At 39.2% G+C, this 26,344-nt stretch overlaps 1 protein-coding gene across 4 annotated transcripts in view; it reads left to right on the top strand.

The window, feature by feature from the left end:
* The window catches only part of slc44a1b (solute carrier family 44 member 1b), a 34,034-nt gene that overhangs the window by 3,245 nt on the left and 4,445 nt on the right, over nucleotides 1-26,344 (top strand). For 2 of the 4 annotated variants that reach the window (XM_024283181.2, XM_024283182.2), the window contains exons 2-15: nucleotides 5,122-5,211; nucleotides 10,181-10,323; nucleotides 13,641-13,777; nucleotides 15,274-15,367; nucleotides 15,448-15,617; nucleotides 15,703-15,792; nucleotides 15,864-16,027; nucleotides 16,100-16,286; nucleotides 20,578-20,746; nucleotides 20,812-20,968; nucleotides 21,051-21,134; nucleotides 21,208-21,345; nucleotides 21,786-22,022; nucleotides 23,284-23,382. In XM_024283181.2, coding sequence (XP_024138949.1) covers nucleotides 5,122-5,211; nucleotides 10,181-10,323; nucleotides 13,641-13,777; nucleotides 15,274-15,367; nucleotides 15,448-15,617; nucleotides 15,703-15,792; nucleotides 15,864-16,027; nucleotides 16,100-16,286; nucleotides 20,578-20,746; nucleotides 20,812-20,968; nucleotides 21,051-21,134; nucleotides 21,208-21,345; nucleotides 21,786-22,022; nucleotides 23,284-23,382 — 1,959 coding nt within the window. Of the gene's footprint in view, nucleotides 1-4,394; nucleotides 4,778-5,121; nucleotides 5,212-10,180; nucleotides 10,324-13,640; nucleotides 13,778-15,273; nucleotides 15,368-15,447; nucleotides 15,618-15,702; nucleotides 15,793-15,863; nucleotides 16,028-16,099; nucleotides 16,287-20,577; nucleotides 20,747-20,811; nucleotides 20,969-21,050; nucleotides 21,135-21,207; nucleotides 21,346-21,785; nucleotides 22,023-23,283; nucleotides 24,705-26,344 lie in introns of those variants that run through there. The other 2 variants (XM_024283180.2, XM_024283179.2) reach the window with 2 other exon arrangements.

The following is a 26,344-nucleotide window of genomic DNA, read 5'->3' as shown; positions in this document are numbered from 1 at the left end:
CATCTTCAGCTGACAAATTCGGCTTACAACATTTACACTAGTATTATCAGAGGTAATGTTTTTTTGAATATAGTTTTTTGTTAGTTTAAAGCTAATGATGATTAAGATGTGTGCATTGCATCCACTTTATGCATGACCCGATTAGTCGACTATTAAAATAATTGTTTGTAACAGTACTATTCTCCACACATTAACCTATACTGAAATAAAAAGTCCATGTTGACATTCTTCTTTCCTGAGTGGCAGAAATAAAAATATATTGTGCTATTTGAACAGATTCTCCAGATTTAGAAGATTGAACAAAAATTTGAACAGACCAATGGAACAAAACATTTTTATATTAGTAAAGTCTAAATTGAGCAGTTCACGTATCTCTGCAAACTGAATAAACTCAAACGGATCGATGGATAATCAGGTAAAGATGGTCATCCTTGAAGCGTAAACTTGTGACTTGAATTTAAAAAAGCATTAACAGTATTTGGTAGAGTTATGTGTGAGTTAACTCATGTTTTGACAAGACAATATTTAAAATAATTTAGTGCAGGGCTCTGGAACCTGAGGCTCCGGAGCCACATGGGACTCTTCTATCCTTCCAATGTGGCTCTTCGCCTGTAAGAAAAATTATAACAATTTGAGTAAATTTTGTGTTAGTTAGGTTAAGCACATGTTCTAATCAGTAAGTTGTTGTCTTAATGATAGAAAGTGGCATGCCTGACTTGGTATTCTCTAATTTTTAATAAGTAAAACTGCTGCAACAGGAAGATCTTAGTTTGTATTTTATATTGAAATAAATTTTTATGTGCTGCTGTCAAAAGGAAAAAAAGCTAAAGTTGTTATTTTAAAGAAAAATATCACAATTATTGTACATATCTGTATGCTTACTGGGCACATAAGCATAAATAAAGTGTATTTTCTAATTGATTTAGTGGGATTTGATGGGTTTTAGTTTGTAAGAATTTTGACCAAATTCTCTTTTGGTGTTAAAGGTTGCAGACCTCTGGTTTAGTGAAACCCTTTCCCTCAATTTATTCAAAACAAATTCAGCTTATCTGTGCTTTTCTTGTTGTACGGAAGAGGTGAATAACAGAATTAATTTGTGCTCATTGTTAGAAGGTTTTTAAAAATACTGAAGGCTGTAAAAATCTACAAAGTAAAACAGGAAGTCAAAGAAGACATTTATTTTGTTAAAATAAATAAATAAATAAATAATCTAATCTATAAACTTTACACTCTTAAAAACATTTTATATGATTTGTTTTTACCAAATTCTTGTAATATTCATGTTTGTATATATTTTTGGGTTACTTTTTAGAGCAATAATGTTTTTTTGTGAGTTATAGTAGTTTGATTTTAACCTGATATATGTAATTTTTTTAAAAGTTTTAAGTTAAAATAACTCAGCAGATAGTTAGTCCCCTTTTTAAACATGTAAAACAACCCTATTAGGTTATTTAGCAACACAACAGCCAATCAGAATGCAGAACGCTGGTGGATCGGAGACAATTACAGCGTATTTATTGCGTATTATTGATTACCTTTCAGTGATTCCACTGCAGTTTAGGACTCTGTGTGTCCTGTGGGGCAGCAGGGTTACATGTCTGAACACTGTGTGTGTCGCTCTGTACTGTACATGGTGACTGGTGGAGATGAACAGAGCTCTGTCCTGATGAAGGAGTGAGACAAAGACCTGGCTTCAATGCCACAGCAGTGCTGGATGACTGTTTTCTGCTCCCGTTTGTCACCACTGCAGATCTGCAGACACGCAGCAAACATCAGAGGTGCAACAGAAATGGTGAGCATTGTTGGAGCTATCCAGCTGTACAGTTTAGATCCAGATTCCAGCTCAGACGAGGAAAACAAAGACGTTCATGCATCTATTTTTCTTAAACGTCCCCCATGACATTTTATTTTCATTAAAAAACATTCTCATTAGTGTTTTGATTTATATTATGAAGTTATTAATCAAAATGCCATAACCTAAATGTCCTAAAAAGTAATTTTTCATGATGATCTGAAGCCTCTGTTTCCAAAACGTCCTCTGAGGGGGCGTGGCTTTTGGAGCTGAGCTGAATAGTTTTGGAAATTGTTTGATTATTTCCCCTGATTGATCAATACAGAAAAATGAATATTGATATCATAAATGTTTAACAGCTGTTGTTTTGAAAAGAATGGGTCACCAGGTGCATCATAAACAGAATTTGTGGCCGTAGAACAAATGCCTTTTGTAAAAGTACGATATTTTTCAGATAAGTATGGCAACTGTTTACAACTTTTGTAAACTTTGTTTCTTCTTTGTGTCTGCCCTCACCTGATTTAGTCTCTGAAACATAAACTGGATAAGTTTCCTCATGATTGTCTGTTGGAGTCATGACGTTTGTGTTTCACTCTGCTGTTTTTACTGGAGGTTTGACTCTCACTTCCTTATTTTTTTATGTGAATTCATCATTTTAGTGGCTGGTTTGTGCAGACAGACCACGTTTGGATCAATCATGTTCAGGGGTCAGTGGGACTTGATCCTGACCAGGTGGTGTTTGGGGTGTTTTGGTATAAACTTCAGAGCATCTTTCATCCAAAGTGATGCTGAGGTGTTTGATCCACTATGACACATGTGTCAAAGTCAAGGCCCGGGGGCCGGATTCTGGAGTAATATTCACGCCTTTCTATTATGTTAAAAGTTTTGGAGTTTTAAAAATTAATATTCTGCTAGCCTTTTGGACTATTTTTTCATTAACTAAGATTTTTTGGCTATTTTGGAGCTTAGCTAATATTTCAGCTACATGCTAGTAGTTTTATCCAATTTGGGCTTTTCTTTGGTTTTTTTTTAGCCTGTTTTGGAGTTTAGCTAATATTTACACTCTAGCTCTTTTAGCAAATTTAGGCTTTTTCAGTTTTTTAGGCTATTTTGAAGTTTATCTATTTTTTCGGTTACACTGTAGCTGTTCTTTTTTTTTTTCTTCAAGGTTTTTTAGGCTAATTTGACATTTAACTATTATTTTAGCTGGCTATCAGCTTCAGCTCTTTTCAGCCATTAATTTCGGCATTTTTAGCTCTCATTTTCAGCATCTTCAGCTATCAGAACTAGCATATTCAGTGGGGAAATTCAGCTTACAGTATTCAATTTAGCATTGTCACAGGTAATGCTAAATCTAGTTCATAATTAAGTTAAAAAGCTATGGTCTTAAAGTTTTAAAAATTAGTATTCTGCTACCTTTTGGACTATTTTGGCATTTATTAAGAGTTTTAGGCTACTTTGGAGTTTAGATGAAATTGCAGCTACATGCTAGCTGTTTTGGCCAATTTAGGCTTTTTTCAGTTTTAAAAATTGGCATTCTGTTACCTTTTTGGACTATTTTGGGATTTACTAAGAGTTTAGCTGGCAATCAGCTTCAGTGTTTTCAGCTAATAGCTTCAGCGTCAGGTGCCATGAAATTTTAAATATACTTCTTTAAATTAGTCTCTTCCAGCCCACCTGGGCCATGGAATAATTAAATATATATATATTATATATATATATATTTAAACATTTATTTGTTGATTTCAACTTTTATTTATTTAAAGCCAAGTTTAAATAATTAATGACGCATTTATTTAATTATTTCATATTAAATATATTTACTTAAAATGTTCTCTTCCAGCCCACACTGCGCCATGAAATAATGAAATATATCATGAAATATTTAAATGTGCTTTTTGAATTCTATTTTAGTGCCACATATTTAAACATGTAGTTATTGATTTCCACTTGAATTTATTGAACATCAATTTTAAATAATTAATGACACATTTATGTGAATATTTTATAATATATATATTTATTTCAATTTGTCTCTTTTAGCCCATAATGGGCGATGAAATAATTAAATATATCATGAAATATTTAAATGTGCTTTTCAAATGCTATTTTCTTTATTGATTTCCACTTGAATTTATTTAACACCAATTTTAAATAATTAATGACACATTTATGTGAATATTTTATATTAAATATATTTATTTCAATTTGTCTCTTTTAGCCCATACTGGGCCATGAAATAATTAAATATGTCTTGAAATATTTAGATATGCTATTTTAAGATTTTAATGCCAGATATATTTCAACTTTTATTTGTTGATTTCAACTTTTATTTATCCATGCCAATTGCAAATAATTATTGGCACATTTATTTAATGAATGATTTAAAGGTGTATATATATTTATTTCTTTTGGCTCTTCTGATCCTCCATATATGATGATAGAAAACACTGATTGTGGAGCCCCAGAAAGCCCTCTGCGCGGTCAACGAGGCTTCAATTCAATTCAATTCAATTCAATTCAATTCAATTTTATTTATATAGCCCAAAATCACAAAGAGATTTGCCTCATTGGGCTTCCCTATAACGGTCATGATGCAGAACCCGCGGTAGAAACAGCGCCTCCTCCACCGTACTGCAGCCTGCATCTGCGGCCGGTCACTGCGCACGCGCAATGAGATGGATGGCCGCTGCACCTGACGGCCCACCAGGAAGTGTGGCGGACAAATCCTCGGCCTTTAATCCCCGCTGAGCACGGCACCTGGAGGAGCCTCCGACGGGAGAATGCTCAGCGAGCCGGAGCGCGCAGTCTGACCGTCTGGACCGTCTCCGCTCCGGGACCTCCCCTCACCCCCTCTCCCCACCGAGCCCCAGACCCGCCGCCGCTGAGCGGAGGCTCCGTGAAGCGCCGTGAAGCTCCGTGAGGCTCCGTGAAGCTCCGGGCACGTCCACCCTGACTGCAATGGGATGCTGCGGTAGCTCGGAGGTAAGCGCGGCCCGGTTCTGCTCGGCTAGGCTCGGTACGGTCCTCCTTTCCGTGTGTCCTTCAGCGCCGCGTGTTTACGGTTCTAACCGTGAGAGGCAAACCGTCCCCGGTGATGGGAGGAGGCCGAGCGGGGATTACAGCCAGCAGCTCTCCTCTAATCCCATTATCTCCCCGGGGAGCTGCACGTAAACAGCCGACCCAGCTGGAACCGAGCGGGGTTCGGGATGACACCGAGCCCGGCCGACCCAACAGGCCGGGGGAGGCTGCTTGGCCCGGCCCGGTCCAGCTCGGCTCGGTCCAGCAGGCCCGGGTTTGCTGACTGTGCGTGTGCGTGTGTGTTTCAGAGGACAAAGAGAGAATGGAGACCGCTGGAGGACCGCAGCTGCACAGACCTGCCCTGGTTCCTGCTCTTCACCGTCTTCTGCGTCGGCATGGTAACCAGAACTGCTGCATCAGCACCACTCACTCTCACACCACTGTACTACAGTACTACTACAGTAATTATACTTCTCTAGTGCCAATACTTAAACAATACTGCCCCATTGTACACTATACTACAACAGTACTACAGCCCAACATGATTATTTACAGTACTGGAACAGTACCACAAAAAGGACTGTTCAAAGGTAATAGGGGTGAAAGGATTGATCAACCAATCATGGTTCAAACCCCAACAGTCACTCTCATTGGCCTCAGTTGTAAGACAGCAGTAAACACAAATATCTCAGCTGCACCACACAATAATAAGCTGATCTACTTCAGTGTTTTACATTAAAGACCCGCTCCAATCAAAATTATGTTTTTATGGCATTTTTCTGATGATGGAGGACATGCATAAAGACATTTCTGAGTATTTATTCATTAAATTGTTGTGAGTAACGAGCAGATGAAGAATACTGTTTAAAAAAGCTTCTAGCTAGTAGAGTTAATAAAATCAATTAATCGATTTAAGCTCAATAGATCGATAATTGATTCATAAAAGACATGAATCGATTTAGCACATAAAGTTAAAGTCCACTAGCTTGATGCTAACGTTTTATGGGATTTCCAATAGGACGGCTAATGCTAACGCTCAGTCAACATAAACAAACGTTGATGTCTTAATGAACATCTTTATAAACTCACAGGTATTAATTTTCTAGGCTCTTTTAAGGAAATATTTTTTAAAGTAACTATTTGTGGTTTAAAACATCGTTTTTTCCTCATACTTTATTCTTCTGGAATAAGGTGTACAGCTATAGTGTGATCGCCACCTAGTGGCCAAACTGAAATGTCCTCCAGGAGAAGCAGAACAATGTTTACAATGTTAATGATCTGAACATTTTAGTTAGAACTTCTCCTTTAGAGAATCCATGTAACACTGGATGATATTAACAATCTCATTATTTCACTGATACATTTACAGTATGTGAACTGGATCAGATTAATATAAATATATTTAGATCATACCGTAGATTATTAATGTAATTCTAAACAAATGTGTATAAATGTGTAAACTCAAAAAGGAATTGAATTGAAGAATCAGAAAAAAATCTGAATCGAATTGATTCAGTCTCTTGTGAATCAAATCAAATTGTTCCTGGAAATTATAATCGATACCCAGCCCTACTAGACATGACGCAGAAGCTACTACAGTAAGTCTTCTGCTGCGCTTCTTTCTGATGTATTGTAGACAAATAAATCCATGAACGTCTTTGTTTCTTTGTTTTCCTCGCCTGAGCTGGACACAGGTTTTTAGATTTTGATTACTTGATCACTGGGAAGGCTTTTACAACAGATCTGAAGATGATCGGAGTGAGACTTTGATGAATTAAAGCCAACACACACAGATTTAGTGAGTTATACCATGAAACCCAATGCCTATTCAGAATCTTACTGTAGTACTGCAATACATCTGGTGGACAGAGTTTCATTCTGAAGCTTTTATTAAGTTTTAGGCCCTCTGATTTATTGGCTTACATGTAGGACTACAGTAAAAGAGAGTGAAGATTCATATATTGGTGCCACTCTGCAGTAAATACTTTTAAAGTACTCGTGTGGGTGGAATCACTCTCAAGTGTGTGGTAGTAGCGTGTTTGATGTGTGAGGCTGTCCAGGTGTTTTACTGTTTCCACGTTTTTTTTGTTCATCTTAGTCGTAGTAGAAGTACTTTGAGAAGACGTTTAAAAGGATTGTTCTCAATTTTATTTATTTATATACAAAAGGATCAGAGCAGAAAAGGCTGCTGAACTTCTAAGTACTCTCATCATACTTTATATGGTTAAAATAAGTATCTGTTGTGATGTTTTTGTTTCCTGAGAGTCAATAGAAAACTTTTTCTGCATCACTAAAAAATATGTCTTCACCTAGTTCAGGAGTCTAACATACCTAAAGAAAACAAATAAACAAACTAAGACTACCAAGGTCCAACCCCAAACTAAAATAACAAAACCCAGCAGTGTAAGACTGCTGAGGACAAAGAGAGGAAAAAGAACCAAAAAGATTAATAAAAGACAAACAAAATAGCACTTTTTTAAAGTAAGGATTACTTAATTATCATTTATTTAATTTAGATGAGTTAAATGTATAAACTGATGTCTGAGGTTCACATAGATGATAAACTCTGTAGGTTTTTACATCCTGTTGACCTGAAGACGTCTAGTTTGTTCAACTCTACCTCCAGAATGAACAGATTTTATATAGAAAGAAAAACTTTGGTAAAAATGTTGATCTTTTATGAGTTAAAAACACTAATTATCTAATGCTGAACAACATTGGTTACTATCTGTCCAGAGCTGCAGATGATCCTGTTTTGCACAGTGTGTCTTTTATTTTGAAATTAAGTTATTTGAGCTTCTGTCAAATGTAAAAAAAATCACATTTTGAGAGATGCCAGGTTCTTTTTATTTTTTTGCTTTTGTTTGTGCAAAAAATGAACATAATTCTCATTTATTATTAAAAGAAAGAAAGTCATGAATGCAAATCCAACTACCTAAAGATTGAAGTAAAACTATGTGGCTCATCTTGGTTTTGATCAGTAAAAAAACAAAAACCAAATGGCTCTTTTATCGTTAAAGGTTGCCGACCTTTGACCTAGTTAAATATTCCATTACATTAAAATGCCTTTAAAAAAATTATGGGATTCAGTTTTCAAATTTGAGACAGGAATTGTAAAAAACAATGTTTGTGTAAATCTTTTTTTTTATCTTTAATATAAATAGTTGGGGTCCAAACAAACACTGTTTTTAAATACACCCTGTTCACATTCACACCTGTGCAGAGGACTCACCTGTGTTCAGAGTTCTAACAATATCAGACCCCATTGAACCTGACCTGCTGGTTGAGAGATTTGAACCAGTCACCCTCTCTTCAAGGCCGGTATTTTAAAGGCTGGTTTGAACCAGAACAGAAACATTCTGTTCCTACAGACCAGGCTGGAGAACAAAGTTCTTCTTTGTGACAAAACAAAGCAGTGAGTTTGCTATTTTCAGTTTAACGGCAGAGGAGGATTTTCTGTGGCTCTGCAGTTGCTGAGGAAAAGAAAACCGCTGAATGTGATAGGCTGTTGGGTCTGTCGGGTCACAATGTTAGACACGGCCCCTTCTCGGAGCACCACGCCCACTCAAACACATGATATGACCCCACTCCCAAAGTAACCCCCCATAATTCCTAACTACTAAATAACTATATAGTGCAGGACTACATAGTACTCTGGATTTTAAAGATAATTCCGACACAATGCTCACTAGTTTTCTTTCCTTTTTCTAAACACCTGACAGGATTTCACCGATTTTGCAAAGTGAAAATCGAATAAATACGAACATTTCATAACATTTATTTATGACTCCACTTTGTTCTGATGGTGAAAATGTTGAAGTTTTATTTAAATATTACATTTAAACACTTTTTTGTTGAAATAATTGTGCCACAATGCATTGTGGTCTATATCTGCCAGTCTAGTGAGCATCGATGCATGCTAGACTTCTGGGAAATTTCGAGTGCACTCGATTTTGGATTTAGTAGATTCGGACAGCAGTAAAAATGGCGAATGCACTATATAGTGATGGGGGGGTTCGGACACAACCCCAGGATAGCACAAGGTTTAAAGGTCAATCTGTTAGTTATAAATTACAGAAAGGAAGAGCTTCAAAGAGCAAAAGTGTCACAATGAAGTGAACTTTAACTTTAAAGATCCACTCCAGTGAAAATGTTGTTTTTAAAATGTTCTTAAAGCATGGACGACATGTATAAAAGAACTTAAGGTTAAAACTGCGTTTCTGAGCATTCCTTTATTCAATCCGTGATGGATCAGATGAAAACCTGAGGTCTGAAAAAGCTCTGGTTTGGGATGCAGCAGCTGTCTTCCTGCTCCGCTCCAGTTCTGATCCATCCAGACAAACAGATCCAGTAACTCAAGGCCTCCAGGGCCGGCCTCCTGCTGGTTTTCCAGAAGCCTTATCTGCTGGTGATTACCTGGATCAGGTGTGTTTAGCCAGTAAGGAGCTTCAATGTCAGGTTGGTTGGCCCTCGAGGCCTGGAGTGTGAGCCTTCTGCATAAATGCCTTCCTTATCCTCGTCTGAGCTGGCATCTGAACTGTAAACTGGACAGCTCAGATAATTCTCTTGCTATGCTAATGTTAGCCTAGCTTTGTGAGAGGCTGTAAGCTAGAGGGAGAGAGTGGAAACAGAGAGATTGTGGAATATCAAAGTTGGGTTATTTTTGCATCCAGAACTTCTGCTCTGCAGAAACTATGTCCTTTTTGATTTAACTTAAAGAGACCACTGGGGACGATTTTATGATGTATCAAAATATAGTTGGAGTGGACCTTTAAACAGACGTCCCTGCAACTTTCTGCAGGAGGAACCGGTCTGCAGCATTAGGAAGAAATGACAGCTCAAAAAAAAATATTCATTTTGGCTGCACTCGAAAAACTAAAAACCATCATCATGATTGACCTGATAGAAACTGAATGGATTTGCAGATTTTTTTACACTCACTGAATCATTCAGCTCGTTCTGAACGTTCAGTTTGTCTCATAAACGTCTCTTGAAAAAAATGTCTGACGTTCAGATGCCAACAGGAAGTAGAACCTGATTGGTCGAATGGGTCTCCCAGAGGAGCTGAGGACAAGAGTGGGAGAACGTGAATTAGGTGTAAATCATTGAGTCACAGCTGCTCAAACAAATGATCTGATTGGTGGGATGCAGTTTGAGGATGCAGCTGAACGGAGGGCAGAAATAGAAGCATAAAACTTTGATGAAGAGTGAAGAAACAAAACAAAAAGCCGACTTTGGTGTCGGTGTTCCTACGATTCTTAGATTCAGGTGAACCTCTGAGGTGGCACTGGTGGTTTCTGAAGTTCTGACTCATGAATGATCTCCCTGGTTCCTCTTAACGCTGAGGCTCGTCTGTTCGTCCTGCAGGGCAGCATCTGCGGCTTCACCATCGTCACCGGCGGCGCCGCTCGCCTCGTTTTCGGATATGACAGCTACGGCAACACCTGCGGCCAACGCAACGAGCTGATCGAAGGCGTGCGGCTGAGCGGCCTCGACCACACCGACAGGAAGTGAGTGTCTGTACGGCCTGCACTGCAGGTGTCTGTGGATGAACAGGAGTCCTCACTGTAGAGAAAGTTTGAGCTTAGATTAATCCGGGTTCACTTTAACTCTTATAACACATGTCAAAGCCGGATCCGGCCCTCCAGATCATTTTATTTTATTGTTATTAATGACCCGATGTTATCTTGTGCTCATTTCTAACTTGTATAATTTTGACAAAATATATTTTCATGGAGAGTTAAAATATTAAAAGTTATTTAAGGTTTAAGTTGATTTATTCTGGAATAATATTCCTGCCTTTTTATTAATCATAATTATGTTAAAAAGTTACAGTTTTAAAGTTTTAAAAATTGGCATTCTGCTAACCTTTTGGACTATTTTGGCATTTACTAAGATTGTTTAGCTTAATTAGGAGATAAACTAATATTTCAGCTACACACTGACTATTTTTGCTACATTTTTTTTGTATTTTAGGCTAATTTGGCATTTAACTTACATTTTAGTTGGCTATCAGATTCTGTGTTTTTAACTATCAGTTTCAGCATCTTCAGCAGCCAAATTCATCTTACAGCATTCACACTAGTATTATCACAGGTAATGCTATATATCTAGTTCATAATTATGTTAAAAACTTACAGTTTTACAGTTTAAAAATGTTGTTTTAGAATGCTCAATGAATGTTTATCCTGTTCGGCCCGCGATCTAAATGTGTTTTTAATTTTGGCCTCTTGTGCGATTGAGTTTCACACCACTGATTTATACAAAAAATTATTTGATTTTTGCTGATATCTTCAAACACTGTTACTCAATCCTTTGGTTCTGTTCATGCAAAATATATTCTCTTTTTATTTTTGAGTAAATTATGAATTTGTAATGTTACCCTCTCATTTCTGCTGCTTCTCTGTCTGAGACTGAAAGACAAACAGGATAAACATTTGTTAAACACTCTAAAACTACATTTTTAAAACTTTGAAACTGTAACTTTTTAACATAAATATGAATAATAAAAAGGCAGGAATATTATTCCAGAATAAATCAACTTAAACCTTAAATAACTTTGAATATTTTACCATAAAAATATATTTTGTCAAAATTATACAAGTTAGAAATGAGGCAAGATAACATCGGGTCATTAATAATAATAAAATAAAATGATCTGGAGGGCCGGATAGAATTACCCGGAGGGCCGGATTCGGCCCCCGGGCCTTGACTTTGACACGTGTGCCATATTAAACTCAGGCAACATCAGTGGAATTAATGACAAAGAACAGGCTGCTGTATTTGGCCAGGGCTGAATTCCCTCCTAACTCCCAAACTACCAAAAATCTATGTAGTTCCCTGAATTTTATTGCATTTCAGACACCATGTTCTCTACTGTTTTTTAGGGCTGGGTATCATTTCCAGAAACGATTCGATTTCATCAGCCCAGCCCTACTTTTTTTGTTTGTTTTTTAGAATGCTAAATATGACATCACCCATTTGTCGACGTAAAATCATAATTAATGTGAACATTTTAGAATACTATTTATGAATCTAATGTGTTCTGATGAAGAAAGCTTATTAAAAAAAGTACTTTGATTTTTTTTTTCCAAATGACAAATCGTGTAATGCATTGTGGTTTATATTAGGCAATCCAGTGAGCATCGCTTAGTTGTTTTCCAGAGATTTTTGGGACATTTTTAGGGCTGGATTTCAGCCACGGAGAAAGTGATAATGAAGAACTCTGGTTCCAGCTGAACTGTTGAAAACAAGTAAACTGCACATAATGTCAGATGACAACACAATCTCACTGTCGTGTTGTTGCACCAAAGCAACTTTACAGTCGTGTGGATCTGGAACCTGAACACACGGAGCTTTCAGAGTCCTGCGGGAGACTTTAATATGCTGACAGAAAGCTCTGAGTCATCAACAGAGCTGCTTAAGCACGCACACAAACACACACACAGTCTATTTTTACCAGCAGCTCCACCTGCAGGTGATAAAAAATAGAGAGGAGATTTCAGAGCTACTTTTCTGCTCGGCTGAGATCTAGAGGATCTGCTGTGTGAATATTTTATTTGGACTGCAGCGACTGTGTTTGACTCACAGGTCAATGACTCAAACAGAGATGGAAATGAACATTCAACTGCATCAAGCTGCTTCGGATCACATTATTATGAGTGGTTTCAGTTTGTTTGTGTAGACCAGAGCTGCCCGACCCTGGTCCTCCAGATCCACCACCCTACCCTGTTACCAGCTCTCTCTGCTGGTGAGGATGAAGAAACTCCTGAGTCAGCTTAAAACAGTGATCTCTCTGAAAACAGTGCAGAGAGAACTGTAGATGAAGGGCCTTCCTCTCACACAGTCAGCTTTGGTGAACCTCAGGGCTCTGCACTTGGTCCACTACTGTTGTACTATATCTACTCATTCATCAGGTAACATTTTGAGGCTCAGCTGCCCTAAAGCCTGCAACGTTTAGTTAGCTTTTTACTGAAAATTTATGTTTTTAAAGGATCTAATCATAGCTTTTAAAACAGTTTCTGATCAAAAATTATTGTTTTTTTTCATTTTCTCCCCCAAGAACTGTTTCGACTTAACTTTGAGATTCCTGTTTGATGCCGAATGGTTGGAGAAGTCCCACAGAGCATCTCCTAAAAGTGACCTGAGACATGAAAAGAAGAGTCTCATTTTCGTCCAACACTAATTTTTTTGATTTATTTAAACTGTGTGATGCCATAACAATATGAGAAACATTAAAACAAATATAGAAAACTGATGTTACACAAGATTTATCACAAATAAACAAAGGATTACTAATTTATGGTAGAATATAAAAGGGATTGTGTCACATCAATTATTAGGGTTTTTAAGGTTTTCTTTTTTCGCTCCACAGCATCCCGTGACTTTAGTGGCTCTCTGTGTCTGAAAGTAGGTCAAGCTGTGCTGAACAGAGCTCTGCTTCAGAGAAGCTTTCAGGGGAACCACAGTTCGATCTGCTCTGTTTCAGCTTTTGGGACTCAGGTTTGAGTTTACTGAAGATCTTTCTTCAGCTCCCTGTGCAAAACTGTCCCTGCAGGCTGATCGTTTCCTCACAGCTGGGTCTCCTTGCCAAGTTTATGATTCAATTTGATTTACTTTGCAAGTTTCTAATAAAAAGCAACTTTTACTAATACAATTGTGGGTTCTTACAATAAAAGTGGAAGCATAACCAAAAAAAACCCTTAATTTTATAAATGGATGTTGTATCTTCTAAGTATAGAATTTAATGAACTGATTTGTCAAACCCACCTCAAACATCTCAGTGTTTGGTGTCTTGAGTGCATTTGTGTGTTTCTACTTCCCGCAGGTTCGTCTTCTTCCTGGATCCCTGCAACATCGACATTGTTCAGAGGAAAATCAAGTCCGTGGCTCTGTGTGTGTCCCTGTGTCCCGCGGAGGAGCTGAAGACCTACCAGGACCTGAAGAGATTCGGCATGGTCAACGGTGAGCTCACCACCACACAGAATGAGGGCTGATGGGAAATATGAAGGTGAAGAGTCATTTATTGTATGTCAAGCCTCGTCTCAGAGAGGAAGCAAGCAGCTGTCTGCACGCTCGCCATCACGTCACCCTGGTGACGGATTGTCTGCAGGTCACACAGAACCGAGCGTGCTCAGAGCGTATAGTAACAAAGGCTGCATTAATGTCAGATGTATAGCTGGTGCCATTTGGTGGTCTGAGCCTCACTGTTAACTGTAGACAAGGAGGACCGGGTCAGGTGACCTCAGTTGCTGTCACCGTTTTGAGACTAGTGCTTCCACAAACGATTATTTTACTAGTCAACTCATGAGGTCATGAGTAAACTGGATGTAAAGCACACATCTTAACTGTCATTAGCTTTTGACTAAATAAAAACTAGATATAAATAACATTACTTGCGAAAATGCTAGTGTGAATGCTGTAAGCTGAATTTGGCCATTAAAGATGCTAGTGCTGATAGCTGAAAACGCTGAAGCTGATAGCGAACTAAAATATTAGTTAAATGCCAAACTAGCCTAAATTAGCCAAAAGAGCTAGCATGCAGCTGAAATATTAGCTAAACTCCAAAATAGCCTAAAAAACAGATATTCCTAAATTAGCCAAAATAGCAAGCATGTAGCTGGAATATTAGCTAAATTCCAAAATATTAAAAAAAAAAAACTGAAAAAATCCTTAATTAGTCAAAATAACTAGCATGTAGCTGAAATATTAGCTAAACTCAAAAATATTTAAAAAAAAAACTGAAAAAATCCATAATTAGTCAAAATAACTAGCATGTAGCTGAAATATTAGCTGAAATCCAAAATAGTCTAAAAAAAATTAATAAATGCCAAAATAGTCCATAAAGTAACTTTCAACTTTTTCGAAAGATTTTCCGGTTCCGGGTCACGACGAGCAGACGCGTGTCTCCAGCTCTCATCAACTCTTCGGCTTTTAAAGTCTTTTAAAGTTGCCCACCAGCGACTTTAATCACTGAGCTGCTGCTAAACTCCAAAATAGCCTAAAAAACTAAAAAAAAAATCCTTAATTAGCTAGCATGCAGCTGAAATATTAGCTAAACTCCAAAAAAATGGAAAAATCTGAAATTAGCCAAAATAGCTAACATGTAGCTAAAATATTAGCTAAACTCGAAAATATCCCAAAAAACCCTAATAAATTCCAAAATAATCCAAAAAGCTAACAGAATACCATTATAACTTTCTACTTTACTACACTCTGACTCCATACAATATAAAGTAACGACTAATCAGCTATTAAATTAATCACTAACTATTTTATAGTTGATTAGACTTCGATTAGTTGACTAATCGTGGCAGCTCTACTTGATACAGGACAGAATTCAGGTGTTGGACCTGAGGCCTGTCACTGACTGACACCAGAACCAGCAGAACCTCCACCCCTGCGATAACAGTTTGTGATGATGGTTTTGAGCTGACCTTGTTAGTGTGTTCTTGTTTCAGGATCGGAGTTGTGTTCTTACGAGTTAGCCGCTCACAAATATCCCAGTCTCCCGGAGAGGATCGATAAATGTCCTAAGCTTCCTGTTCCACCCAGGTACGCCCACACCTGTCCTCTTCTGGACATCCAGTCCATCGTCTGTCCATCTCTCAGTGTCTCCGTGTCTCATTCCTCAGTAAGCCTCTGCCGGTGTTTAACCGCTGCACCCCGGTGGACGTCTCATGTTACGCCAAGTTTGCGGAGGCCGTGGTGACGTTTGTGGGGGACAGCAGCGTCCTGCATCGCCTGATCGCCGGCGTCGCCGCCAGTAAAGAGATCATTATCGGACTGTGTGTTCTCGCTCTGGGTGAGAACATCAAATGAGGTGTGATGTCATTTCCTGTGACCTCAGAGGGCAAAGGCGTCATGCTGTCCTTTACTCTGACCTCCAGCTCTCTCCATGATCCTCATGGTGATCATCCGGTACATCTCGGCTGTCCTCGTCTGGATCCTCACATCGCTGGTCGTCCTTGGATCCCTAGGTGAGGTCACTTCCTGTGTAATGGCAACCCATTGAGTCATGTCATGTGACCTGTCTGTTTTTGTGCATCAGCGGGGACTGGAGTTCTCTGGTGGCTCTACATTGACCACCGGCTGTACGGCAACGACACGTCCCCCAAACTACCGAAGGAGGCGAAGGAGGAGATGAAGGCGGAGCTTAGCGCTGACAGCGGGCAGGCACTGCTGGTGTACGCCGTGTCCGCCACCGTCTTTACCGTACGTACGACTGAACAGCAGGAAACCCCTACGGGCGCTCGGCTGCAGAACTGAGTCTGTGTCTGTGTCCAGATCATCCTGCTGCTGCTGATGCTGTTCATGAGGAAGCGGGTGGCGCTCACCATCGCTCTGTTCCACGTGGCAGGAAAGGTCTTCATCCACCTCCCCCTCCTCACCCTGCAGCCCTTCGTCACCTTCCTGGCTCTGCTACTCTTCTGGATCTACTGGATCCTGGTCCTGCTCTTCCTGGGAACAAGTGGTCAGTCAAACACAGACACCCACAAAAGATTGTGCAGATTGTTTCAGTGTTAAACCCAGTCAGCAAGGCCAAGCGGGCCCCATATGGTTTAAAAGTGGCAGAAAATATGGGCCCCCATTTGGTTTGTCTACAGTTTCTGTGGTAGCTTAAGTGGACACTCAGTGGGTTGCCTCGTTTTGCTAGCCAGCCTACCGGTGTATGGTGTAGCATGCTAGTGAGCTCCACTGTAGCAAGCTATCAAACTCTACTGTACCAAGCTCTGGTGTATCGAGCTCCACTGTAGCAAGCTAGGAATATCCGCTGTAGCAATCCGGTGTTTCCAGCTAGCAAGTTTTGCTATAGCGAGTTTCACTGTAGTGAGCTAACAAGCTCTGGTGTATTAAGCTAGCAAGCTCTGCTTTATTGAGTTAGCAAGCTCCGCTGTAGCGATCTCTATTCATCAGAAAAATAATTCCCACATCATGTCATAAATATTTTTGTACAAATGAACGACATTTCAAACTTTTTTATAAATAAATTCATTGTTATATAGGAAACACAATGCATACCGATGCTTTGTTGTGATTTTATTCAAATCTGTTAGTCTGCGTTCAGAAACGGGTCGGTGGGTAGTCGACACTGCCACAGATCACTGGCGCCTGTTATATCTGGGCCGGTCCCCACCCACAGCCATGCCGATGGTCCCGCAGACGGGAGAGATGGCTCAGTGAGCACTCCATCCACGGCCCCTGAGAGCAAGGTCCGGGCGGCACCCGCTTTAAAGCACGCAGCGGCCTGGACTTATTATATAGCTGAAGCCGGTCACAATGCAACACTGGGGGGTAAATTCGCCCAGCAAGGGAGCAACGCTGGGCTGGGGGCTCCCGTTCTACAAGTGGATCCACCCATCCTCGATCAGGACGCCAGAAAACACGGAAAGTGTGAAGTCTAAAGCTGGTATTGACTTTGAATAGACGACAAGATCAGCTTGAATGTTCATTATTGAGAGTAAACTCACTCAGATCTTGTTCAAATGTTTTCTAGAAGTTCTCTTTTATCAGCTGACACTAATAATTTACTAGTGAAAAGTTCTGGTTTTTCAGATCTGTTTGTTCAATTGTAACACAGCAGTAAACAGACATCTGTACCATTCCAATATGGAGAACAACTTTGTGTACGCAACAAGCTAGCATGTCATCTCTAGTGATATACCTCATTGAGGTGACTGTTAGCACGCCGCTACCTCTCCATGAAGAAGGCAGAGACACTTCATCAACTCAGAACAGAACCAGTAGTCCAACAGTCCCTTCAAAGTTCATTTACACATAAAAAGTTGAAAAGGTTTTAAATGTTCTAACAAAGCTACATTTCATCCCAAGATGTCATATGATCATGCAGTACATGGTAGCATTTTGTGAGTCCTGGGTGTTTGGTGTCTCAGGAAGGCAAACTTTGCCTTTTTGGATGTCATTGTGTATACACATAATAACAAACAAACACACAGTATAAGAAATAACAAAAACTAAATACCAGGAATAGTACACAGAGATTTTCAAAGTCGATGTTTACAGTTAGTCACAACCGGTCTTATTTGAAACAGGAGATACGTCACAGCTCTGTGCATAGAGTCCATTTTAGATTCCGACACCTCAACAAAATGGCAAAATGAAAATGCAGTAAGTAGTGAGTAGTGAAGAAATTCACACAACCTCGTCCTCATCACAGTGTTAGTTCTGTCCTGCAGCCTCTCGTCTCTCGTCAGGTGTCCACTCGGGGAGCAGATGCACCATGTTGTCATCGGGCCATATGGAGGTGGGGGTGGGGGTGTATGAATCATTCTGTTCAGTGTTGGGTTATAATACCAGAGAATGTCCAGCATCACTTGTGTTCAGAATACAAATGTTTTACGCTAGAACTTGAATGTAGAGAATAATTTTACGTTGAATCAAAATCAGAACACTTTATTTACCCCAGGGGGAAATGTGTTTACACTGAGCTGATATCACCACATTTCAACAGGCCACAGACAAAGAAAAAGCTGTTACAGATACTATGCAGTACAAATTATCAGTGTGTAAAATGAACACAACAGTTAGCAGTTATACTGAATCAAGAGATGAAATTGTGATGATTTTTGAGACAAACAGGAAGGATCATCAGCAGAAGTCACCATTTGGAATGACTGGATTAGAAAGTGCATAGTAATAAATGGAGAGTAAATGGTCTATATTCAACAAAAAGCACAGCGGCTTATTGGGTTTATTAAGAGAAACAAAAAGATAGATGACATACCCAGAATGCCTGAGGAGGCAGCTGATCAGTCAGAGGAGTGATCAGAGGTTTGTATCATTGGCAATAAGCACTAGCAGCTGGTATCACTAAGGAGCAATTAGCTATCGACTTACACTGGAATATATATATATATGTTTACTGTGTGTGTTGTTGGGGCGGCAGGGGATCTTTTTAAGCTAATCATCTGTTTGGATATTTTTATGGAAAATATTAAAAGTTATTTAAGGTTTAAGTTGATTTATTCTGGAATAATATTCCTGCCTTTTTATTATTCATAATTGTGTTAAAAAGTTACAGTTTTAAAGTTTAAAAATTGGCAATCTGCTAGCTTTTTTGACTATTTTGGGATTTACTAAAAAATATTTTAGGCTATTTTGGAGTTTGACTAATATTTCAGCTACATGCTATCATTTTTTAGCTATTTTGGGCTTTTTTTCAGTTTTTTTTCACTATTTTTAGTCCATTTTGGAGTTTAGCTAATATTTCAGTGAAATGCAAGCTATTTTGGCTAATTTAGGCTTTTTTCAGTTTTTAGACTACTTTGGAGTTTAGTTAATATTTCAGCTACATCCTAGCTGTTTTGGATGATTAAGGCTTTTTTCAGGGTTTTTTGTGTCCATTTTAAAGTTTAGCTATTTTCTCAGCTACATGCTAGCTGTCAAACCTAAGTTTATGAGGAGTCTCTCAGTCCAGTTCTCTATATACAGTTGATGGTTCAAATCCTCCATCATGGTCCATTCCATAATTTGGCATTTAGCTAATATTTTAGCAGGCTGTCAGCTTCAACATTTTCAGTTTTAAGCTTCAGCGATTTCAGCTATCAACTTCAGCGTTTTAGCCATCAGTTTTAGCATCTACAGCTATCAGCACTAGCATCTTCAGCAGCCAAATTCAGCTTACAGCATTCACATTAGCATTATTACAGGTAATGTTATATATCTAGTTCAAAATTATGTTAAAAGCTAGTTTTAAAATTTTACAAATGTATTTTTAGAGTGTTCAACAAATGTATATCCTGACACACCTATACATGTGACACATGTATAGGTGTGTCAGGAACCTTTTTAAAACCTGCTACCTTTCAAACATGGATGTAAGATAAAGTATACTCACTGGCAATTGTGTTACAATAGATGTGACTGTAACATATATGTATAAATCAAACAAAAAAAATACTCTCACCAATCAGGAGTGAGCTTGTTGTAATTCCACACCCCTACCACTGAGAACGGGCCCGGGAGGATCTGATTGGTCAGTTTATAACTTGCACTGCAAAAAAAATATGAAAATAATTTATCAAGAACCTGTTGAAAATGTATCAGAGTAATGACTGATTAATAGCTGTTCATTTCTCTGTTAAAGTCTATGGGATTTTCTTGGAGCCAGCGGGTACTTCCTGTTTGGAATGCTAGGGGGAGGAGTCTCTCAGTCCAGTTCTCTATATACAGTTGATGGTTCAAATCCTCCATCATGGTCCATTCCAGAATATTTGCATTCACATGAACATATCTGTCTGCTCCCCTCTGCAAAAACGCAGAGGTTTGTGTGTTTGCTGATACGGCGTGTGTGTGTATTGTGTAGATTTGTGTTTAGTATGAGTTTGTTAACACTGAGCCTCAAACAAGTCTCAAGGTCTGTTTTTGTGTTTTCTCTCGTTACTCTTTATACCCTCAAACTCTTAATCCCTTTGTTCTCTTAATGTTTGTCTTGTTTAGACCTAAATCATAAAATAAATCCTAAAATTAAACTGTAGTTTCAAGTACAAAAACTGTTAATGGAAAACTACTCATTGTTTGTCAGAGGATCATGTGACAGAAGCTGAAATGTAAAAATAGAATCAGTCCAAACCAAGAGATTCTCCGTTTCTGTTGGCTCAGCTGGACAGCACAAACAGGAGAATCAAACCTGTTTGAGTTTTATTTTTATTTCAGTGGATTGTTGAAGTTGAGTCTGCATCCTGTTCCCTGTCTTTATCACTAAATGAGGAAATCCTTAAACAGTTATATCTCTGGTTCTGCAGGGAACCCGGAGCAGAACGAGGAGACAGGCCTGACAGAGTTCAGGCTGACGGGTCCTCTGCAGTACCTGACCTGGTACCATGCCGTGGGTCTGGTCTGGATCAGTGAATTCATCCTGGCCTGCCAGCAGATGACTGTAGCTGGAGCTGTGGTTACATATTACTTTACCAGGTGAGTCCAATCGAGTTCTGATCCGACTGGTGGACCTGCATTCCAAAATCCTCTTTGTGTTGAAGAGACAAGAACCGGCTCCCGGTGACACCGATCCTGTCGTCGGTGCTGAGGCTGGTCCGGTACCACCTTGGCACAGTGGCTAAGGGATCGTTTATCATCACGCTGGTGAAGATTCCCAGACTCATTCTCATGTACATCCACAACCAGCTCAAAGGACGGGTACGGAGGGTTCCTCAGTCCAGACGGCTTTCAGAGTGCTTGTGGTTCTGCCTCATCACATGACCTCCTGCTTGTTCCTCAGGAGAACGTGTGCGCCCGCCTCCTGCTGAAGACGTGCATCTGCTGTCTGTGGTGTTTGGAGAAGTGCCTCAACTATCTCAATCAGGTATCGCCGGCCGCCTGTCTCCTGGGGTCTGGTCTGGTTTCAGGGTCACTCCTTCTCCTTCTCCTCCTCCCAGAATGCATATGCAGCCACAGCCATCAACAGCACCAGTTTCTGCACGTCTGCACGTGACGCCTTCGTCATCCTTGTGGAAAACGCTCTGCGCGTCGCCACAATCAACGCCATCGGAGACTTTGTGCTCTTCCTGGCCAAGGTGAGGAAGCTTCAGGTTTTCCTGCTGGATTCTGAGGAAGCTTGTTGTGTGGAGGATGATACAGGCCTCACTAGGGCTATTAAAACTAAATATTTAGTTTTTAACTAAATATTTAGTGTTTAAATAAATATTTAGCTAAAAACGGACTATTATTGTTTATATTTAGTTTTTAACTAAATATTTATTAAGAGAACTAAATAATTAGCTAAGGATCATGCTGATTGGGTGCTGACCTTGTCAATCCATGGCAGTCCAGAGTGAGTTTCAGTTGTATTGGTGATCAGGATGCGGTTGTTCTTTTCTGCTTGATTTAGTGAGACGTGATTCTGGTGAACTCAGATCTAAGTGACAAAGACATTGTATTTTGTCAAGTTTTTGTAAATCTGGGAACAACTTCAATGACACCTGAGGCTCACGGTCTAAACTCCTTGTCTTCCCAGATCCTGATCATGACGTCGACGGCCTTCGCTGGCGTCCTCCTCCTGAACTACCAGCGGGATTACACCGAGTGGCTGCTGCCGCTCATCATCGTGTGTCTCTTCTCCTTCCTGGTGGCTCACTGCTTCCTGTCCATCTTTGAGATCGTGGTGGACGTCCTTTTCCTGTGCTTTGCCATTGATACCAAGTATAACGACGGCACGCCGGGGAAGGAGTTCTTCATGGACAAAGCTTTGATGGTGAGCCAACAGCATCATAAACATTACATTGAGTTCAAACAAATTTACGTTTGGTAATGAAAACGATTTTATCAAGAGGCATCCTTTAATTAACATTTAATGTCAAAGAAGTCAAAGTTCAAACATTCAAAGAAAAATGTGTCCAGTATTATAGAATGACCACAGAGATCTGATCAGTAACTCTGGTAAGCGGCATGCATTCTGTACAAAAGACACGGAACCGAGGAGATTGACTGACAAGGCAGGGGCCTAATAAATTTCATACAATACCTCGCACCAGATAATCCATACATGATCTATAGTGGTCCCACAAACGAGCTGAATTTGGCCGCTGAAGATGCTGAAATTGAAAGCAAAAAATGCTGAAGCTGATAGCTCGCTAAAATATTAGTTAGCTAGCTTGTAGCTGAAATATCAGCTGAACTCCAAAATAGCCTGAAGACTGCAAACATCCTAAATTAGCCAAATAGCTAGCATGTAGCTGATGCTTTTTTAGAAAGCATTTTAAAAAGCTTTAAATTTTGATATCTTGATCTTAAAAATGGTGCTGCTTAAAAGTTTTGTTTTTAATTTTTAAACACAATTGTGTAAGAAAAGTGCATTTCTTTAACACAGTGGATGCCCACCGCTGATTAAAATGACACAAAGTACAAGGAGGTGAGAAGCTAGTTGTGATCAGGGCTAAAACAAAACTGCTACGGTCCAGTATTTGCTGCTTTAACTCTCATATAAAAGCAGCTGCATAATGGTGCAGCTGAAAATGTGAACCAGTCAGAACTTTATCTCATCATTTTAGTGTCGTCTCTGTGGTTTTAATCATCGCTACTCTAACATTAACTCCTAATTCTGTCTCTTCCCTAAACAAACACATCACGTATGGGGTACGTTTGATTTGTTCTCCTGGGACGTTCAATTCATTCACAGAGGAGTAGACACATCTCTGTGCAAATTAGAAGTTATTTAGTTTGCAATGGGACAAAAAAGAACCCAATACAGGATTCATACAGTTTCTGAACACAATTGTGATTCATAGTTCAAGATAAATCAGTAATATATGGCGGAAAAGTGAAAATGGTTGAAAGTGAAACATGCAGCAAATAAATTAGCTTTTTTCTCTTTTATTGCAATCATTTCAATTTTTTAAAGATTATCAAAAAATAATTGGATAACACGAAGAGGCCCCAGGGTAGATCCCAGGAGAACTCCTCTGCTGACAGAGGAAAGCTACATGGACCTTCATCTGCTTGGTTGTCCTCTGCAGGAGTTTGTGGAGAGCAGCAGGCGGCTGGGGCGAGCAGCGGAGCGTGGGCGGAGCCGGGTGAAGGAGGCGGTGTCAGAGGGGGCAGAGATGAAGCCCATGGTGAGTGAATGCGGTGGTGAAGGGGGTGTGACCAGGCGGAAAAGCTCATCAGAGATCGCAGGGTTGAGGGCGAGGCCACACCTGGTTGAGGGTGAAGAGTGGGAGGAGCTTCAGGAGTTCCAGGTGTACTACCTGCTTGTGGGGGTGCTGGTGGACTGGATGCTGACGGAGCAGAGCGACTTCGTACTCTGTCTGAGTGAAGACGTCGTCCTCTTCCTTTGTATCTACCTGCCCACCTCTACCCTCTTCCTGTTTGTCAGCCTGCTGCACACGCCGAGCTCCGCCCCCTCAGCCACTAAATCAGCCGCCGTCTGCACTGCGTGCTAACACACCCATGCTAACTGCTGCATGCTGCCTGGATGAACACGGTGCTTCACTGTCATCATCTTCATCATGGTTCCCCTGGAACTAAACTCAGTGACTTTGTCTTTTTAAGAGACTCATTTTTCTATTTTTGTACTTTTTTATAGATATTATTTTTATAAAGTGATGAAAGTTGCAGCTGAGTGTGTGTGTCTTTGTGTTTACCCTCCATTTATTCATTCATCGTCAGCCTTTCACTGGAGGAGGACTCCGCAGACCGCAGGCATCTTCATCCCCAAATTCAGGTTCAAACAGCTATCAGAATCTGTGGAGCCACCGCTCAGAAAATCTATACGAATATTTATTCATATTACAAAAGTTTAATCTCAAAAAAAGCCTGGACCTAAAACCTTTTTGTGAGCTCTTCATAAAAATGTTTGGGTTTGTCTGCTGACTCCTCGCTCCTCAACAAGAAACCATCCAGACTCCACTCATGTCCACATAGTTAAAGAGGCTGCAGGATTTTAGAAGAAGTAGTATAAATACACATCTATTTTTAATGGTAAATAGATATTATTCCTCCTAAAACGCCTTAAAAATATCAGAGTAGACATTTCACTTCTCAAATGAGATGCTGTAAATGGATTTTGTAGTCAAGTTTTTCATTTCAGTTGCAGAACATTTTTAGCAAATAAATACCTAAGATGAAATTAAAAAAGTAAAAACAGTATTATTACCTGTATTGTTTATGCTGAAGTGTTGCCTCCAGGGTGCAGCCTTATCAATGTTCTTCCATGATCTCTGGGTGGGGCTTGTTTTGGAGTTTAGCTAATATTTTAGCAACATGCTAACGATTTTGGATAATTTGTTATCTACTAAGGTTTTTAAAGGCTAATTTAGAGTTCAGCTTCTATTTAAGCAACAGGCTAAGTTTTTTTTTTACTAATTTAGTTCACAAAAGAATTTTACTCTAATTTGTAGCTAGTATTTAAGCAATGTGCTAGCTTTTAGGGCTAATTTGGCAACTACTGATGGTTTTTTATGCTAATTTCTGTGTTTAGCTAATATTTTAGCAACACGCTAACCTTTTTGACTAGTTTAGTTTACTAAGGAATTTTAGGGTACCTTGGAGTTTAGCTAGTATTAAGTAACAAGCTAGCTTTTCTGGCTAATATGACATCCACTAAGGATTTTTTGGGCTAATTTGGAGTTTAATTCATATTTAAGCAACACACTAAACATGTTTGCAAAATTGGCACGTATTTTGGATTTTAAAGCAATTTTACTACAATTTTTTCAGTAATTTAGGTCAACTTCAGCACACTTTTAAAGTACTTTAAAGAAATTTAGCAAATTTAACACTTTGCAAATAGCTTTTGCATTTTCAGCAAATCTCTTCAGCAGTTTAAGTAAATTGCGTCGCCATTTTCAGCAAAAAGCTTCAGCGACTTCTTTTAGCAAAAAGCATTGACAATAGTGTCATCGCAGGCAATGCAACATTTCTAGTTTAGTTTGTTACCGTTTTCTCTTATATTTACAGCTTGAAAAAAAACACCAACCTCAAAAAAAAAAAAAAAAAAAAACCAGGCCCACCTATATAATACCTCTTACTGCAGTTCCATCAATAAAAACAACTTCAGATCTGGAACAAATTGTATAAAACTGTGGGAAGATTCCTCATCCTTGGAGCTTATGTGTTTAAAAGAAAACCACAAAATCCGTAGGTAAATATCAGCTTTGAAAGACCCTGATTTCCTGGATTAACATAGAAGCATTTTATTTTTTTACTATTTGTTCATCTGTGAAGCTAAAATAAAACTATGTAAAAAAAGAAAGTATTGACTGAATCAGATTGGAACATCCCAGGATCTGATTAGCTGTTGTCTGACCGTCAAAACACCCTTTTGCTCTGAGCTGTGGCTTCTGGAGGGAGCAGTGTTTTAGGACAGGTCTACATCAGGATGAGGGGTCTTGGAAAGGTTATAATGTTTCTTTCAAAGCTGGTACTGGTGAATCTTGAGGAACTCCTGCATAGATACAGTGATCGCTGTGACTAGAGTGGAACGATAAGAGGAAAACTAGCAATGTGCGATAATAGTGGTCGATATATTACTGACTATGCAACTTGGCATAAATGAACAACAAACAACTAATGGATCATTTTCATTTCACTGCAACATTTGAATAAAAGTCAACATAACTTAAATTATACTCCACATAAACATCGTCTAGTAAGCTAAAATCTAACATAGAAGGGGCCCATTGGGTATCAATGTAAAGGGGTCCAACCAATTGGTCAAATACTTATTTGATAAATACTTTAAGCTACTTTGAGATTGATTGAGTATAAATATTTAAGGTAACCATTTATCCCAGATCATGTCATCTTTTCTCCACAGGTTGATATTAGGATTATGATACATTTTTGATTTATTGCTTAGGCTTACCAATGACATGGTTAAAATAGGACGTGGTATTTGTGACCTGAAGGGGCATAATTTCATATCTTCATCTGGCCCTTCCTCTGGATTCTCCTCAGGAATCATATGTTTTTTTTCTGAGGAATTCCTGTGATGAAAACTAGGAATCTATTGGACTTATGGTTCTAATCGTTTTACAAGCTTTGGGAGTCTTCTTAACCCCGGTCACACAAAATGGC

This window comes from Oryzias melastigma, linkage group LG10 (assembly GCF_002922805.2).
Source record: "Oryzias melastigma strain HK-1 linkage group LG10, ASM292280v2, whole genome shotgun sequence".
Lineage (NCBI taxonomy): Eukaryota > Metazoa > Chordata > Actinopteri > Beloniformes > Adrianichthyidae > Oryzias > Oryzias melastigma.
The sequence above is the reverse complement of the archived record's forward strand: the minus strand, read 5'-3'. Positions and strand labels throughout refer to the sequence as shown.